At 35.1% G+C, this 17971-nt stretch overlaps 1 protein-coding gene across 1 annotated transcript; it reads right to left on the bottom strand.

The window, feature by feature from the left end:
- Positions 1-10329: 10329 nt before the first annotated feature.
- Positions 10330-11826, bottom strand: LOC120216854 (protein NODULATION SIGNALING PATHWAY 2-like). The gene has a single exon (XM_039214142.1). It carries the CDS (start codon positions 11809-11811, stop codon positions 10330-10332), a length of 1482 nt encoding a protein of 493 aa, XP_039070073.1. The 5' UTR covers positions 11812-11826.
- Positions 11827-17971: the final 6145 nt, after the last annotated feature.

Raw genomic sequence — 17971 nt, 5'->3', positions numbered from 1 at the left:
TGTCATCCTATCCGTCACGACATTTTTCTCTTACTTCATCATCCTAAATTGTTGCGACAATTCTCCCTGCTCACATTTTTCTTTATGAACCTGCACACATCAGCCAATAATACCTTCCCCATAAAGTAGCATTGTTTGCAGAATAAAATGTCATGGAAATTTGAATCCACCAAATACAACTACATGATCCTAAATGCATCTATATGAACCTAAACGTGCCCTAAGACAACTAATAACTTAAGTGAAAAGGCTCTAAATATAGCCTTTTCACGGAGTTATCATATCCTCAAACTTAAGTTATTTATTATCCTCAAGCAATGGATAGTAGTCATCAGAAGAAAAATGCCACGACAAAGTTCAGGTCAAGATTTGTAAGATAGAATTTCATCCCTCAGAAATCCGGCTTCAACATGTTACATAAATTGAAAGGTCAAGTATTATTCCTTAGGGAAAGTCCTTTGCATGTGTGTGTGCGTGATTGTATCTAGTCTATGCTTAACAAAGCTAAAAAGTTTATACTCAAGCACTCTTATTTTGCTATAACATTTTACTTATCCTTTAAGCAAAACTTTTACTCTCATTTCCTTAACATTAATATTTTTAATACTGCTATGAGGGGGGATATCCTATCACACATATTTTCTTAGACTTGATAATGAAGTGGAGCAAACACCTCATTCTCTAGATTATTGACTACTTTCATTCACTCGTATGCCATGTCTGCCATTTATTAAAAGAGGGTATCTATGCAATACCATGATAAATAGGAGTGTCCCTCTACAGTTATGCCGAAGCATTTATTCGCAATTAAACACAATTCAAAAAAAGAGTTTAATTGAGCCTTTAAGCAATCATTTAACATTTAAGCTCATTTTCAAAGTTTTATGCTACATCATATGAAAAAGTTCTTTCAAAAACATTTCTAGGTACCTTAAGCATAGAAAACATACTATCGTGTATTAAAAAATCACAAAGAATCAAGTCCTAAGGTTGGTTATATCATTCTCAATAGTCATGTACATTCAATTCTAACCATAAGAATATCATCGTCGAGCATCATCAACTTATTCCAACAAACTATCCTAGGTCTTACTAATGCCATGGCAAAATAGTTATGCTAACCCTATCAATACATATACCTAACTATGAACACTACCTCCCTCAAACTTAAAGGAGGCACTGTCCTCAATGCTTGAAAACAACATAAAAACTAAACTACATGCTATTCTATGAAATGCAAGGTACCTTGACTAACATCTACTTTGATGGTGGTGAGTTGTTGTGTGCGCCATGTGCTTGATGCACTACTTTCTTGGCTTAGTAATGGGCTTTTTAGGTTCTAGAGTGGTGGGTGGTGGCGTGTCTTTCTCAGATTCCTCAGGTGGAAAAGTCCAAACGTGATCGATTGTCCTCTTCAAGTGATGCTTGGTCGGAGGTGTTACAATTTGTTATGGCATTTGTGCAGGAGGGTGGACATCATCAACAATGTCATCGTTAATTCTAACAAAAATTGAGTCACCTTTCTAAGTGGGTGCAACATCCATAGGGGTTTTGTCATTGGAAAACATGCTTGGGAATCTGTTCTACTAAAAAACTATAAAAATAAAACAAACAAACAAAAATGTTATAGCAAAAAATTAAAAAGGGTTGAAGAGATACAAACTCTCAAACATTCTGAATTGATATGATAGTTTTTGTCATGTTTGATTGGAGCACCAATGTAGACCAAAATACCTTACACACATATAATAGTATTCAATATATTTTGCTTGGGCATTTCGTGTCTTCCATATATGTTCATCATCCCTTGGCATCTATCACAAGATTTATAGAAATCATGGGTATCCTTGAAGAGTGTGAGCCAATAGAACTCATATTGTAGGACCTTTGTAGTAGTCCTCTCTCCTCCAAAATGCTCTCCACATGAAGCTAAATGGTAATGGAATATGATCTCTTTTCGCTCTTCTTTGTTGTGGCATCTTTTAATCCTTTGGGCAACACATTCTTTGAAGAGGTAAGGTTCATCCCAATGACAATAGTGAACATCGTGTATGAACGTGTTCTTTCTCTGGCTATTCAAGTAAGACAACAAAATACCACTAACAAGAAAATTAACAGTATCAACATACCACGAAATTATCGCAGAAAATAATAATTTCTCATCAGAAAATTCTTCCTTAATCTCTATTTCATTTCTTGAGTTAAGTTGTGAAGGTAAGAGTTTTAACTCTAAAGTGGGCGAGTGCACTAGTGAGTTTTTTTTTATGAGTAAATTCAGAGAAATCCAAGGGTTTTTATTGCGTACCTAGTCAGCTACGAGTAATCTGGACTGATTTATCTCCTTTGGATATTCCTCGTGCTCCTCATTGTTTTCTTTATCAAGTTTCAAGTAACCATCACTGTGCAAAATATTGATGCAGTAAAATTCTGAAGCTTCCTCGTCCATCATAAATTCCTCATCTTGAAGCAATGGAGACTCCCCATAATCATCAACATATTTCAGAGTGTTGAAGACATTGATAGTTACTCTTTGGTCATCCATTCCTTCTGGTGGGGGTTTATCTTTTGTTGTGGCATTATGTTTCCTATCTTCATTGGTTTCACCTGTTGAACCTTCACCTTGTCTTCCATCAAAGGTGAACCTTTTTGCATATTTAGACCTTCATGCATAATCTCATGGCTAGGTTTTCCAAGTGTCTTCCCCCCAAACTTAACTTCTTTATAGATCTGGGTTCTACTCCTTAAGGTGAATGTACTACAATGCTCATTGTCATGTGTCTTAGTGACTTCAGTGTCACTAGGTAGACGACCTTGTTGACGTTCTTGTAATACTGCAACAATTTGTCCAGGTTGGTTCTCCAAGACTTTCAGTGATGAGCTATGGCTTTTCTAGAAAGCTCATTGGTTCTTAATGGTCTTAGAATGATCTTGTAACAAGGTGTTTGTCGAAGCCATAAAGTTCTTAGTAGTCTCCATGAAATTCTATAAAGAAGCTTCCAGCGAGTTGGTATTCGACGAAGATGTTGCCCTTTGTTAAATTTTGCCACGACAAATTTTGTTAGAAGACTGGGGGTTCGTTCATAGTTTGTTGCCTTGTGGAGTGACTAGTATTGCTGGTTACTTGATTTCTCCATGAAAATTGAGGACGCTGAAGCTATCTTGGGTTATAGGTGTTGGAGTAGGGGTTGTTGTTGCCTTGGTTGAAATTTCCCACATAGTTTATGGACTCTTGATTGTCTGGGCATTCACTCTCATGGTGATTACCACGACATAAAATACATGCTGAGTTGGCTACCTTTACCTCCCTTACTTCACTAGGGCACTAAATATTTTTTAATATGTTGGTGATGATAGACAATTGAGCTGATACGAAGTCCTTAGCATCCAACTCAAAGGTCTCTTGATCCTTACGCCCTGTTCTTAACCTTGAAGATAGAAATTGGTAATCATTACTTGCTATCCGGTCAAGAATATCAAAGGCTTCTATAAGTGATTTGTCCAACAAAGTTCCATTTGCAGAGGCATCTAATATCATCCGAGTGGGAGCATTAACTCCATTGTAAAAGATCACAACTTGCGTCCAGTCATGGAATCCATGGTTCATGCACTTGCGTAGGAGTCCCTTGTATCTATCCCAACACTAATACATTGACTCCTCATCACCTTGACGAAAAGATGCTATGTCATTTTTGAGTTGAGTGTTCATGTTGGATGGATTATGCCGTAGCAAATTTTTTTACACAAGTCTGACCATGATTTTATCTAACTGGATGAGACTATATTAAGCCATGCCTTAGCTCAATCTCTCAAAGAATATGAAAATAACTTCAATTTCAATATATCTTCATGCACACCTTGCCGCCGAAATGAATCACAACCCTCTAAAAGTACTCGAACATGTTGCCTTACATCCTTATGAGGTGCACCACCAAACTGTCCAATCAAGTCCAACTTGTTAAACATCACCGGTTTGAGCTTGAAGTGAGCTTTATAAATTGATAGAGCTATAGTCCCAGGGTTAAGATCATCCAAGGTGGGTACTAAATAATCTCTAATAGTTCGTGGTTGAACTACAACCTCATCATTGCGAAATACTGCAGCATTTGAAAATGTAGGATCCTCCACTTGATTTTAAACTTCATATATGATTATTTGAGCACGTCTTCTTTGGATCATGCAACAACACAACACCTGAAAAAGGTAAATAAAAATAACAAGTAAAACTATACAAAAATAAAAAAGTAAAATAAAAATGCTATAACAAAAAGTAAAATATATGCAAGTATACACAATTGAACAAGTAATATAGCGCGAGTGAGTATCGTCTCTAGGGGTGTAACCGAACCGAGTCGAGTTCGAGTATTGTCTCGACTCGACTCAAAAACACTAACATGGAGCTCGACTCGAAAACTCGCGAGCTTAAAACTTTTAAGCTCGAATCGAACTCAAAATCCTGAACTGAAGCTCGTGAGCATCTCAAAAAGGCTCGAAATGAATTTATTTTCTTAAACTTAACTATATTGAAGCCTCAAACTCAAACTCGAACATGAACCTTAAATATATGAAAGCCTTATTGTGTTTTTAAAAAAAATCAACACATAAATGTTAATACTATTAATAATTTATTTTTAAAAAATAAAATCTTGATATATTATATTTTCGAGCTACTCACGAGGTTTTTGAGTCGAGTATCAAGTAACTCGTTTCGGCTCGTTAAGAATTCGAGTCGAACTCAAGCTCGAGTCGAGTCCATTCGATCCGAGTATTAATCGAGCCTTGATCGAGTCGATCTCGAGTACCTCGCGATCTGTCTCGTCTCATTTACAGCCTTAATCGTCTCCACATGAATTAGATGAAATTATAAGTTAAGTTAAAGCACTAATCTAAATTATCTAAGTATAGTAAGCGCGATGATATGAACAAATGATAATGTCGTTACAAGATGAAATATATGGAATTTCAATGGTGGTGTGGAAAGGTAGCAAATGAAAATGCTATGACAAATTGAGAAGTATTAAGCATAACCAATTACAAATGCTAAAGCAAATTAAATTGAGAATCCAAGAATGAATAAGATAGCTGACAACCTCACACAAACAAGCTACAATGTGAGTGATTAATGGGGTTACTAAGGAATCCTAAGTCTTGTCATTTAGAATGGTATAAGCTTCTATGACCTATTTGCTCGACAAAGTTTACTTAAAGTATTCCTATGCTATCTCTAGTTAAGAATCTGACAGATAAAAATCCCACGACAATACCTCTCAGCGTGAATTGTAGCATTAAACCTATCGATTAAGCATTACTCATTTTAGTCATTAAAATCCTAACCTTATCTCTAATGGTGGATTAAGTTTTAGTTAGCAGCTAAAATCCATTGCTCACATTGATCTTCACCTAGTTTCTCTTGAACACTAAGTATCGAACCACCTAGTTTCTCTCGAACACTAAGTAATGAACCTAAGAAACAACTAATCTCACAGCTCTTACAATCCTAATTAAATAAATACGATGAGCAAAGCAAATAATAAACATAAAAACATAAACCATCCATTAAAACAAACACTTAATCATCCATAATTAACCCACACCAAATAAGGTTAGTTCATGGTTGGGTACAAATTATTTCTTCCATAACAACCCACAAAATAAAAATGAAATGAAAGCACAAAGGTAGAGGAAACTCCCAACACGCACGCTGCCGTGAGCTCGTTCAGACCACCATGAACCACCTTAGCGACTCTAGCTTTTCTCGAATGCTACGCTCGCCACTCCCTAGAGCTTAGCTCTGGAGGTCACCACGAAAAAGATGAAAGGGGAAGAAAAATGGTAGCTTTGTAGCTACCTTTCACTCTTTCCTACCTCTCCCTTTTTCCCAAAAGAATTCTTTTTTTTGGCATCTTGTTCTACTTATAGTAAGGGAATGTCCTATGGTTTTGTGTCAAAATTCCATTAGTGCCCTAGGTAGCATTCCCCTCACGTGAAAGGGTGTAAAAAGGTGGTAGTGATTCCCTCTTAGGTGGCAGGCAGCAAGAATCACGTGTGGACTGGACATCTGGCTCTTTTATTAAATTATCTTCAATTTTTTAATCTTTTTCTATGCCTAGAAATGTCATTCTAGCCACCACGACATTTTCCTCTTACTTCATCATCCCAAATTGATGCGTCAATTCTCCATGCTCACCTTTTGCTTCATGAACCTGCACACATAAGCCAATAATACCTTTTCCGTAAAGCAACACTGTTTGCAGAATAAAATGCCACAACAATTTGAATCCACCAAATACAACTACATGATCCTAAATGCATCTATATGAACCTAAATGTGCCCTAAGATAATCAATAACTTAAGTGAAAATACCCTAAATATAGCTTTTTTACGGAATTATCAGAAAGCTAAGGTAGTGGATGTAAACTTCATTGAAGAATTTGAATCACTCTAAAATTGTTTGCGTCCAATTTTTCTTCTTCTTCTTCTTCTTTTTTCAAAAAACTTCCATCAATTTTTTATTTATCAATTCCCCCTGTTGGCTGTTTCTTTAATTCGATTGACTCAACATACTTCATTATCAACATATTTCATTAATTGGAACATACACTGATTATAAAACTTGGCCCATTCTGAATAATGGACTCAATATATATATATGCTTACAATTAGTTGAACGACCCATATAACCAACTTACAATAGACTCAGTAACAAACAACACCTAACACCTCATATAACTATTACTCTATTAAATATCATAAAATAATTCTATAATTGTGATATTTTATTTAAAGATTATTATCATTCGAACGACCTTAGAAATAAAACCATAATATTTTTTTTAAATGTGGGTATATTAAATTTTATGATCCGTATCACATGTCACATTTATCGATAAACGGATTTATATTATTAAGGGTAGGCAATCATGGGAATAGCTGTTGCCATCAATTACATCATGTTTGCCCCGAAGGTCTTGACCATGACATTTTAAAAAGCTTCAACTTCATATTTGTCCTTATTGCTTCATCATATATACTTATACACGTACTCGTATATTTTAAAAATAAGTTTCATTCATTACAGGTTCACGTCATTGTAAAGCTTCCATTTGTTAATAATTAAAAGATCAAAACCCTGCTTAATAATTATAAATTGTTAAACATAAATAAAATAATCTAAATAGCGCCCACACTAACTTGCTAATATATTAATTCTAGAAAGATGCTAATGATGGTGGGCTGAGAGTGCATAGAACAAAGATTAAATTTGATGTGAATTTCATCTTATATACGAATTTGTTCATTACAACAACAATAAAACTCTATTCTCATATGTAATAAGATAAGAGGGTAGGGTAGTGAACTGCTCCAAACATCAAATTGAGAGCAGATTAAGATAAGATATAATGCATGTATAAATAAATAAATAAATACATAGCTTAACAGTCTTCATATACAATCTTCATTGGATATTTTTACTTTATATACAATCTTCATTGGATATTTTTAAAATAAGAGCAGATTTAAATATGCTTTTTCTTTTGTTGGGGGGGGGGGGGGTTTGGACCAAAACGGAAGTGACTAGTGAGAGTTACACAGGCAGATAAAAATAAATAAAAATAAACAGAGTGAAATTGGAAAACCTCATAGGAAGCAAGCTCATGTTCTTCTTACAGACATCTGCATTAGCTCACAACTGAATCTACAGCTTTTTGATTTGTCTCAATTTTTGGGACTATTACATCTGAATTCGAACAGTTTGGTCTAGGTTTTTGTTAAAATGTTAAAATATTAACATGTCTGGGGGATGCTAAGGGATATGAAAAATAATGTGCAATTAAAAGACAATGGAAACGACATCATATGCGAATTGTTGGGAAAATAGACCCCTTGTAATCCAACAATCCCTTTAGATCACAACATTAACAAAAATACTTGAAAAATAAAAGAGAGAAAACACAATAATTTAACATGGAAAATTCCCAAATGGAGAAAAACCACAAGCGTTGTCAAAAAACAACCAAGAAAAAAAATATTTACTATGTGGAAAATTATTACAACCACACTACAAAATATTTAACTCTCACACATGCCCAAAAGCTAAAGTACACCACAAGAGAATTTCCCTTTAAATTCTCTACTAGTATAACTAATAGCTTTCTAGTACACCACTTGTATTTTGGTGATTGACATACATTTAACCAAAGGGAAATGTTCTATTTATAGGCTAAGAATTTTTCCATCCTTTGTTCATTTCCAATGTGGGATTTGGCCAATTTTTGCCAAAAACTAACAAATCTCCACCTTGGCAAAAATTCCATACAATTCTTCACCATAAAAACAACAGCTACCTCAATAACACCATCAGCTATGATAGTCACAATTCTAAAAACAAGAATTGTCATACTCCACCATAAGAGTATACACACTTGGAATTCACTAACTCCAAGAATTTTTACCTCGACTAGTTCATGTCGAAAAACTACTAATAAGTTATGGTGCAACTTCCAATATTGACTTTCTAGGAAGTTCATTAGCCATCGACATCAATTCCACCACACACCTTGCATCAACTGTCAACCAATGCCCATGTGTAAATGTGGACATGCTACCTTTTCATACATCCTTTTCCATGGCAACTCAATTGGTAGCTATCATGCCATGAGGATATATATCTTACTTTAAAAAACAAATTCATCGTCTTCATTTTCAAAGACGACTACATTAGTAGCATCACTTTTGGAGCCATTAGCCGAATTAGCTCCACCGTTTTTGCAATCCTTCTTTAGATGTCCAGGTTGCCCACATCCCCAGCAGATAATTTTCTTTTTGGAGCCTTTATACTTCTTCCTATTTCCACAAACCGACAATGCTCCACTTTCAGAAGATTTGTTCTCTCCATTTTTCAGCCTTCTTTCTTCCGAAATCATCTTACTTGTCACTTCTGAAAAATTCACATTCTCTTTCCCGTACATTAAAACGGTTTGCATGTGCTCATAGGAAGATGGAAGAGACCAAATAAGTCTCAATGCTTTATCTTCATCATCAATCTCCACTCCAATAGATTCCAGTTCAGAAATAATCCCATTGAGTGCACTAAGGTGGTCAAAAATTTTTGTACCTTCTTCCATTTGCAATTTGTGAAATTTCTCCTTCAAATATAACCTATTTGAAAGACTTTTAGCTTGGTACATTTCCTCAAGCTTTTCCCAAAACTCCTTTGTTGATGACCATCTAGCAACATTAGCAAGAACATTTTTTGCTAGACAGAGACAAATCTGACTTGCTGCTCTCATGTCTAACTCCTCCCATTCTTCTTCACTCATCTTGGATTTTCCCTTGTCTCCACTGCTGTCACTAGGTTTATCTGGTTCATTTCCTTCGAACAAAGAAGCTGGCTTTCCCTTTAAGGCCTTATACAATCCAGACTGGATTAGTATATCCTTGACTTGTACTTGCCACAACCCAAAATTAATTCTCCCATCAAATTTCTCAATATCAAATCTGAAACTCATTTTTGCTCAACAATGCTCCAGTGATCTTACACGTAAATAATGAGTGAACAATTGTGTCTACAAAATGCACTAAGAAAGTTTCCAGGAAAGATTGGGGGGACACAAATGGTACCGCTTAAGTCTCAACCTCCTTAGGCGATTATAGCCTTTGTGAAAAAACTTTCTTGGTTGCACTTACTTACACAATACCACACTCAATAAACACAATAACGTATTTAAAGGACCTCCAGTTGGACCACAACAATTTCTAAAAAATCTTTTTTGATGTAGAAGATCGGACAAAGCCGCAACCACAGAGTATACTAAGAATTTTAAAGAAATTCTTACTCCGCCTTGAAGTTTATCTTTTACCAAACCATTGGCTCTGATACCAATTGTTGGGAAAATAGACCCCTTGTAATCCAACAATCCCTTTAGATCACAACATTAACAAAAATACTTGAAAAATAAAAGAGAGAAAACACAATAATTTAACATGGAAAACTCCCAAATGGAGAAAAACCACAAGCATTGTCAAAAGACAACCAAGAAAAAAAAATATTTACTATGTGGAAAATTATTACAACCACACTACAAAATATTTAACTCTCACACATGCCCAAAAGCTAAAGTACACCCCAAGAGAATTTCTCTTTAAATTCTCTACTAGTATAACTAATAGCTTTCTAGTACACCACTTGTATTTTGGTGATTGACATACATTTAATCAAAGGGAAATGTTCTATTTATAGGCTAAGAATTTTTTCATCCTTTGTTCATTTCCAATGTGGGATTTAGCCAATTTTTGCCAAAAACTAACAAGAATAATGTTTTAAACTTTTATTACAAAGCAGTCTCTGGAGGAGAGGTCCATATGGAAGCTGAGAGCAAACGCCTAGATTTCCAGGCTAATAGGAGCCTATTATTGGCGTACTCCTCCACTGTATATCCATCATTGAATAATCCCAGCAGAAGCTTTGCTTGACAATGATTGCCAAAGCTGATGTTAACTGCCTTGTATCCTTCTGAATTCAACCATTCCCACCAGGGACCACTTTCGTATTCTTTTCTGGTCCGATAAATCTGGTTCAAGGATCCGGCTATTCGAGGCCCTAGAATTACTCTTTCCACCATGGCCCGTGTCCTGCCCTGCATAGGGAACCCGGCTTCTAATGAGTCGAACATGGCTGAGTAATGGTGCAATGTGTCCATGAACCGTCCCATGAACTCCCCATCTCCAATGCATCCAACTTCTTCTTCCACCAGGGTCACCAATCTTGGGTTCAGTGACTTGGCGCCCGATAAAAATGAAGCAACCGAACCCGGGGCTCGATGGCTAAAGTGAGGTGAGTGTAGCATACAATTGATCACCAAGGCCTCGCCACGAACTAACTTCAAGGACGATGGTCTAAACGTTTCATCGGAGTCAAGTTTACACTGATGGAAAGAAAAGGGCTGCCCAATAGAGGCTGCAAAAGCAACTAACCGTCGACCTGTCTCTTGAATGCTCCCGATTGATCGCCAGCTGTTGTTGCCTCTTGATAAAGCAGTGATCCTAAGATGTGGGGTCGGTGGTCCTTCTTTCCTAGACACCAAAGCTTGCATCAAAGACGCCCATTGGGTCCCTTCCATGATGTCGTAGTCCACTATGTGGATCCTCCTGTCATGAGTCACTGCTTCAAGGATTGCTTGATTGGCCGTAAAGTGACCGAATTTAACATAAGGTGACATGTCCTGCAGCAGCTGAAACGCTGCAAGCATGTCCGATTGATGGTGTTTGTCACGGTGATGATGAGTTCCATTGGCTCTCAAATGTTTCGAATGACCTCCTCCGGAGCCTTCGAGTAGACCCTGTAAGGCCTCTGTGAAATAAGCCGCCAACCTTTCCATGTTGGTTCCATCGCTGGGGGAAACCAACTCCTTGAGCCGAACCAATATCACCCGAGCTAGTTCACGGCTCTTGGTAGCCCCCGTGAGCGCCTCGGCGGCGGCCATCAATAGGTGAACCAACCTTAACCCCATGAAATCCTCACCGTGTGTCTCGTCGTCCGCTACCATGGTATCAGTGGAGACAGAGACAGAAACAGAGTTACTCATCTCATTTTCGCCTCGAGACAAGTCGAACCCTGTTCCATCATCCATCAAGAACCCAATGAGGTCTTGAAACTCATCACGCTCGCTCGATAACGAGCCCCAATCAACAACCGGGGAACCCCAGTCATTCCAGGTACATGCAGGGTCATCATCTGCGGTAGTAGTGGTGGTTGTGCTGGTACTGTAACAAGAGAAATCGACCTCGAAGCTATTATCTATGGCCATGGCCATGGCTACCTACTAGATCGAGGAATAAGAGACTGAGGTAGGAATCAGATGGAGCATCAAAAGCTATATTAATTTAGGGATTACCGACTAAGCAATACGATTGATCCCAAGGTTGGTTTGGTTTTATATACACCCAACACCAGGGTCTCTATCAAAAACTTTAAAGGAACTTTTATATTTGCAGTGGAAACCCTCCAATTTTATGAATATTACCAAAACCAACTTTATAGTTACATCATCCGTGACCATACCTAGAATATAAAGGTATATTGTAAACATCAAAGATTGAGGGCATACCATTGTTTGCCTATTTTCTTTTAATGCAGATACCAGAGGAAAAGCCATGTGTCTTACATATAATTGGCAGTAGCAAACAAAGGATATTAGTTGGTAAATCAGTACCAATAAAAAGTTCCGATTGGGGTCTATGATTTTAACTTGGAATATGCAAAGCTTAAAGTATATATAAGAAGTCAACAATGTCATCCATGGATGGCTGATCTCTAGTTGATTTGTTTATTAAACCCATCATCCACCATGCTTGGGTTTTGTGATCCTGCACCCTCATCCGCAGCACATAGAAAGTCAACATTTTGGACCTATAAAAAAAACCAAAAAATGTTCATCATCTACACTCATGATTCCCATGGAAAATTACGTATATAAAGTAGTTAATTAATTCAATTATAGTAGTTTATTATATTCTTTGTTTTCTTATGAAATTTGCATGTGGTGTGACTAAATTATGCAACTAGAAAACTAGAGATGGAATGGTGGAATATATAGATAAAAGCATGGGAGGAATATAGAGAAACGTAAGAATAGAGGGGCATGACGGAAAAATCTTTGATTTCTAATGAGGCAGGGATGTGACCAATGAATTTTGCGTAGAAATCATCAAATTGAAAGCTCAGTTGCAAGATAAACAATTTAAGAAAAGTGGTTTTGGACAAGGTATTAACCTTACATTATCATCATAACTTTTCACATGTATTTGTGGCATTTACCAAAAAAGTATACAAAGAAGAAAAAAAAGGACCACAATATCATTTGACTTAACTTCCTAAATACTAGTTATTTCTTGGCCGGCTGCACTCCTAGTCATCTTCCCAAGCTCACCCCACCACTAACCCGTCTCCTTTTCCCACTTATATTTGTTCAACTGTTCATGGCGTCCGATACATGAAAGGAGCTTCATTACTCCATTTTTATCTAATTAAATGAACGGATTTTATTTCAAAAATATTTTACTAAAATTTCAATTCTAATTTTACCCCGTTGGGTTAATAGAATTAACCACTTTGCATATAATAATCGAACTAACCAAATATTATATTTAATTTTGAGCAATTTATTCATAATAATTTTTTTATTTGATTTAAGTATTATTAGTTTTGAGACCCAATATTAATGAATATTTGATATAAGTTAATAATTAAACCGATTGATTTAATCCGCTAGATAAATTTGATATTTCATTTATATGTATATAGTTTAGTATTTTTTTAATAATATGAACACGTCATGTTATGTGAATATTGGTGGATCTAGTCACGTTTAAAATGGCTAAATTTTTAGAATAATGCAGTTGAGTTTTTTATTTCATAAAATAAAGCACATTTGGGATTAATTATTCAAATGTAGTGATTGCTACAGTACACCGGGGAGTCACACGGTGGTCCCTGCGACCAAAGGGAGACGCCATGCCTACAATGTGTCTCCCACCTCTACTGTGCTCCCATGCCCGACTTTCCATTCCATCCCCTGCATGCCCCATGCGCTGTTGCTATGTGGACGAAAAACCCCTAGGAGACGCATTAGGCATCCATGCATGCAAATTGCGTCCTGTATGGGGCAACAACAATTCTACAACTATTGCAACAATAATGGTGGGAGGGAGGGAGAGACGGTTGGGGATTGGGTTTTAAATATATATATGGGGTGTAGGGAGGGAGGGTTACACCCAGAGTGAAAGAAAGAAGAGGAGAAGAAAGAAGAAAAAAGAGGAAGAAAGAAAAGAAAAGAGAAAGAAAGAAAGAAGAAGAAGAAAAAAAAAGTTAAAGTCAGTCCATGCTACATTATTCGACAAATTTAACCCGATTAGTTTTCTTTTTTAAAATCTATATTATTTATAAAATAAGATGAATAATGTATACGATAAATTTTAATTTGTTTGATTTATTAAAGTGATTATTTAATTAATTAATGTTGTTGAGTTCGAATGGAATTTAATTTAAAAAATAAATTATCTTGAATTTAACTTAAAAATATAATAGATTAGGTTTAAAGGAGAAGATGATCAACAAGGTAATTTTTCGTTGTTATTGTTGTTTTTTACGAATTTTTACTTGTTTAAATTAAATTAGTTAATTAGTAAATAATTTTTAGATTAAATTAATGTTTATATTAAATATAATCTTTAAATTGAATTCATTATAATATTGTCATTATTCAACATTTAATCTACTAAACCAATTCATTTAAATTAGATGCTTGGATAGATATTGCTTTTGTATGTAACTTGTATGTGTTTCTTATTTGTGTTGAATAATACTTAGATGTAGTTAGTAGTATTTGTTTTTTATGCAACATTTCCCTCCAAGCAGTAGCAGTTTTATATGTTATTAAATTATTAAATTTTTTCTACAAATTTATTCAAATGGTAGAACAAAAATAGCTACTTCATTTTGATGCTCAACATATTTCTAACCATTTGAGAGCGATGGTGTTATTATTATTTAATAAAATATTATAACTATTTATTAAATATCGTAAATTTTAATGTTTATTTTATGATTAATTGATTAATTTCATGAATATTATAATTGTAGTAAGACGAGCAGCAAGTCATCCGTAATCGGATCAATATTCCTGCTAAGCCATAACCTTTGATTGAATACCACCTGGAAGAGGCTGGATTTTATTATTTTACATTTGTTCGAGAGTATAAGTTGGTCCCAAGTTTGATAAGTGCATTGATTGAACGTTGGAGGCAAAAAACACATATATTTCATTTTTCGTGCGGAGAATGCACGATAACCCTAGAAGATGTGACCTTTTCAACTCAGGGTTCCAACAAATGGGATGCCGGTGGTGTAACACCCCTAATCCGTATTAAAAACCGAATACAAGTCCGAGGTGTCACATTGACTTTTCAAAACAGTTACTTGTATAAAATAGTGAGTAATTTAAAACTTTTATAACATATAACTTATTCAAAACGTTTACAAAACTATTCAGAGCTTATACAATATATTCTTTTGAATACATGCCAACTAGAACTTTATATATTAAAATACATATTATTCACCTCTCTTCTGATCTGACTTTCAGTAAGGAGAACTGACATGTCTTGTTCCATATTGCTCTTCACTCTTCTTGAAACCTACGTGTAAATCACTTACACGCTAAGTCTATGACTTAGTGAGGCAATAAATATATAATGTAAACTATAACTTGTAATCATGCATGGACAATTACTGCTATCACATCATACCCAAACATATATCCATTCATATATCAAATCCACAAATGCTTATAATTATCTTCTTTCCTATCATTATCATCTTATTACCATTCATATTTCTATTCTCTTGTTTATATGATCTATTATGTTCATATCATACATCTTATAACATATACAATAATCATTAACACACACATATATCATATCATATAATTCATATCACATACATTGTATTCAATGTTATCTCTTATTAACCCATGTACACCTGTGAGAACTGTAGATATGTGAGTCTATTGAGGTTGTGCACTATGCTGTCACCACAGCTCGTAAGGGGTCCCACTAGGGGCTATGAAATTTTGTCCCGAAGGACCACTATGAAATATCCCGAAGAATCATTGTATGTCCCGAATGACCGCGTAGACCCTCGACTCTTGGCATGCCAACTATACCTATAACTCTCGTATCATATAACATGGGCATTTTCACTTATGTCATTCCACATATACACTTTCATATCATATGTCATATAAGTTCATAGCTTCTTTCACATATACATGTAGTCACATAGCTTCTTTTCATATTATCACATAGTTCATATCTTATAATTTGTTTTCCCATGTTCACATATATCATGTCATATGATTCATATCTTTCTCATGCAATCACATAGTTCAGTTTCACATATGTTCATATATATACATCACATAGCACATACTTCTTATATCATTATATATAAAAGCATGTTAACACATATAATCATGCAACATATACAATAATATATCACAACATCGACTCATGCACACATATGAACCAAAACAAAACATACTTCTATCTAGAAATTCATGCATTTTACTATTGGAAATAGACTTGTCGCAAGTCTTATTTCCCATTAAACATCATATACTAAATAATATGCACTCACCTGGGCCTCACTAAGTTCCAATCCACTTTTATGATTTCCTTTCTTTCGATTGAATCTTAACTTGATAATCGTTCCGAAACTTGTTCGTGCTCGATATCTATATAATCATACATTGATACATATCAATATCCAATTGATATATTCTAACCTATCATTTCTTATACCAAAAGAAATGTCTATTTCAATTTCTCCTTGAAGTGCATCGATACATTCTACAGTGCATCGATGCATTCTTTAACATGTGCATCGATGCACTACCCATGCATCGATACACCAATCACCTTCGATGTTTTCATTTTAAGGGGGTGCATCGATGCACTCCTTATGCATCGATGCACTAATTACATTTGATGTTTCTTCTTTAAAGAGTGCATCGATACACATTGAATGTGCATCGATACACCTTGCCTAAAATTTGCATTTTAAGCCCGAAAACCATCAACTTTTCACTCAATTCTTCTATTTTAAGCCCCTATCATGTCATTAAACTCAACTACCATTACTTAAACCAACTTATATCCATATAAACCATCTTTATCTTCCATATCTCATCATGATTCTTAAAATTTAATAATTTTGCTAAACTTTCAACTTTGTTATTAATCATTTCTAACTTCATAAATATCTTATTCTTATTGATGGCAAGTCAAATTCAACTTTCAATTCTTATTATAAACTCTATTTCAATATTTCACTCAAGAACTCCAAATCTTTAATCTTCCCTAACTCCTTTATCTTTTGATTTTAAGATAACTAAGCTTTCCTTAAGATTAGTTATCATCTACTGATCATAACCCAACCTTAAATTTATCCAGAAATTATCTAATAGAAGACTCACCTTTGATTCAAGCCTTCACGTATGAAGAATGAAGAAGAGAAGAGAAGATAACTCTGGAACATTTTCTCTCTTCCCACGTGGTTTCCTTATCTTATAAGGAAAATAAAAATCTTTCTTGTCAAATAACCCTTTTGCCCTGCAATTCATCTAATAATTACTAACAACTTTTATGATTTATTTCCAAATAAATCATTGAACTAATCCATGGTTCTACTCTAGTCACCAAATTCTGAAACTTTACAATTTGATCACTAACCCAGTATTGAGGATGTTACAGGTGGTGATGAGAAATGATTACAATATCGTGGAAGCACTTTGCAATGAGTTTCTTGGACAGACGACAGTAAGCCCAGATTTAAATGGGTGGCGTTTGAAGCTGTCGTGGTTAGAGAATCAATTTAAACTCCAAGAAAATAGTACCCAAGAATAAATTGTATATGCAACTCGAGCATACATCTTGCAGTTAATTGGGAGAGTTTTGATGCTGGATAAATGTGGTAATGTGGTTCACATGCAGTATCTCCCGTTTTTGAGAAATTTTGAGGATACGCGTTGGTATAGTTGGAGATATACGATTTTGGCGTTCTTGTGCCGTGAGATGTGCAAGGCATTATTAATCGTCAATAATATTAATACAACAGAAATCGATGGATGTCTGATGTTGCTATAATCTTGGGCTTGGCACAGACTTCCATTTTTAACACCGATTAGTCGAGCAACAATTGACTTTCCCCTTGCTGGAAGGTAATATTTCTTTTCTCTATTTTAATTTAAATTGTTAATTAGAATTTATTTATTGTGATTAAAAAGAAGTAACGGATATTTTTTTATTTTTAGATGGAGACATAAAATAAAAAGGACGGGGCTAGTGTATAATAATGTCAAAGAGTTTCAGTTGAAGATCGACATTTATAGAAAAAAGAATGTATATTTTATA

This window comes from Hibiscus syriacus, unplaced genomic scaffold, assembly GCF_006381635.1.
Source record: "Hibiscus syriacus cultivar Baekdansim isolate YM2019G1 unplaced genomic scaffold, ASM638163v2 tig00110174_pilon, whole genome shotgun sequence".
NCBI lineage: Eukaryota > Viridiplantae > Streptophyta > Magnoliopsida > Malvales > Malvaceae > Hibiscus > Hibiscus syriacus.
This window is presented reverse-complemented; position numbering and strand designations above follow the sequence as displayed.

Coding starts and splice junctions, on each gene's coding strand:
- LOC120216854 (XM_039214142.1), bottom strand. CDS start 11,811: ATGGCCATGGCCATAGATAATAGCTTCGAGGTCGATTTCTCTTGTTAC.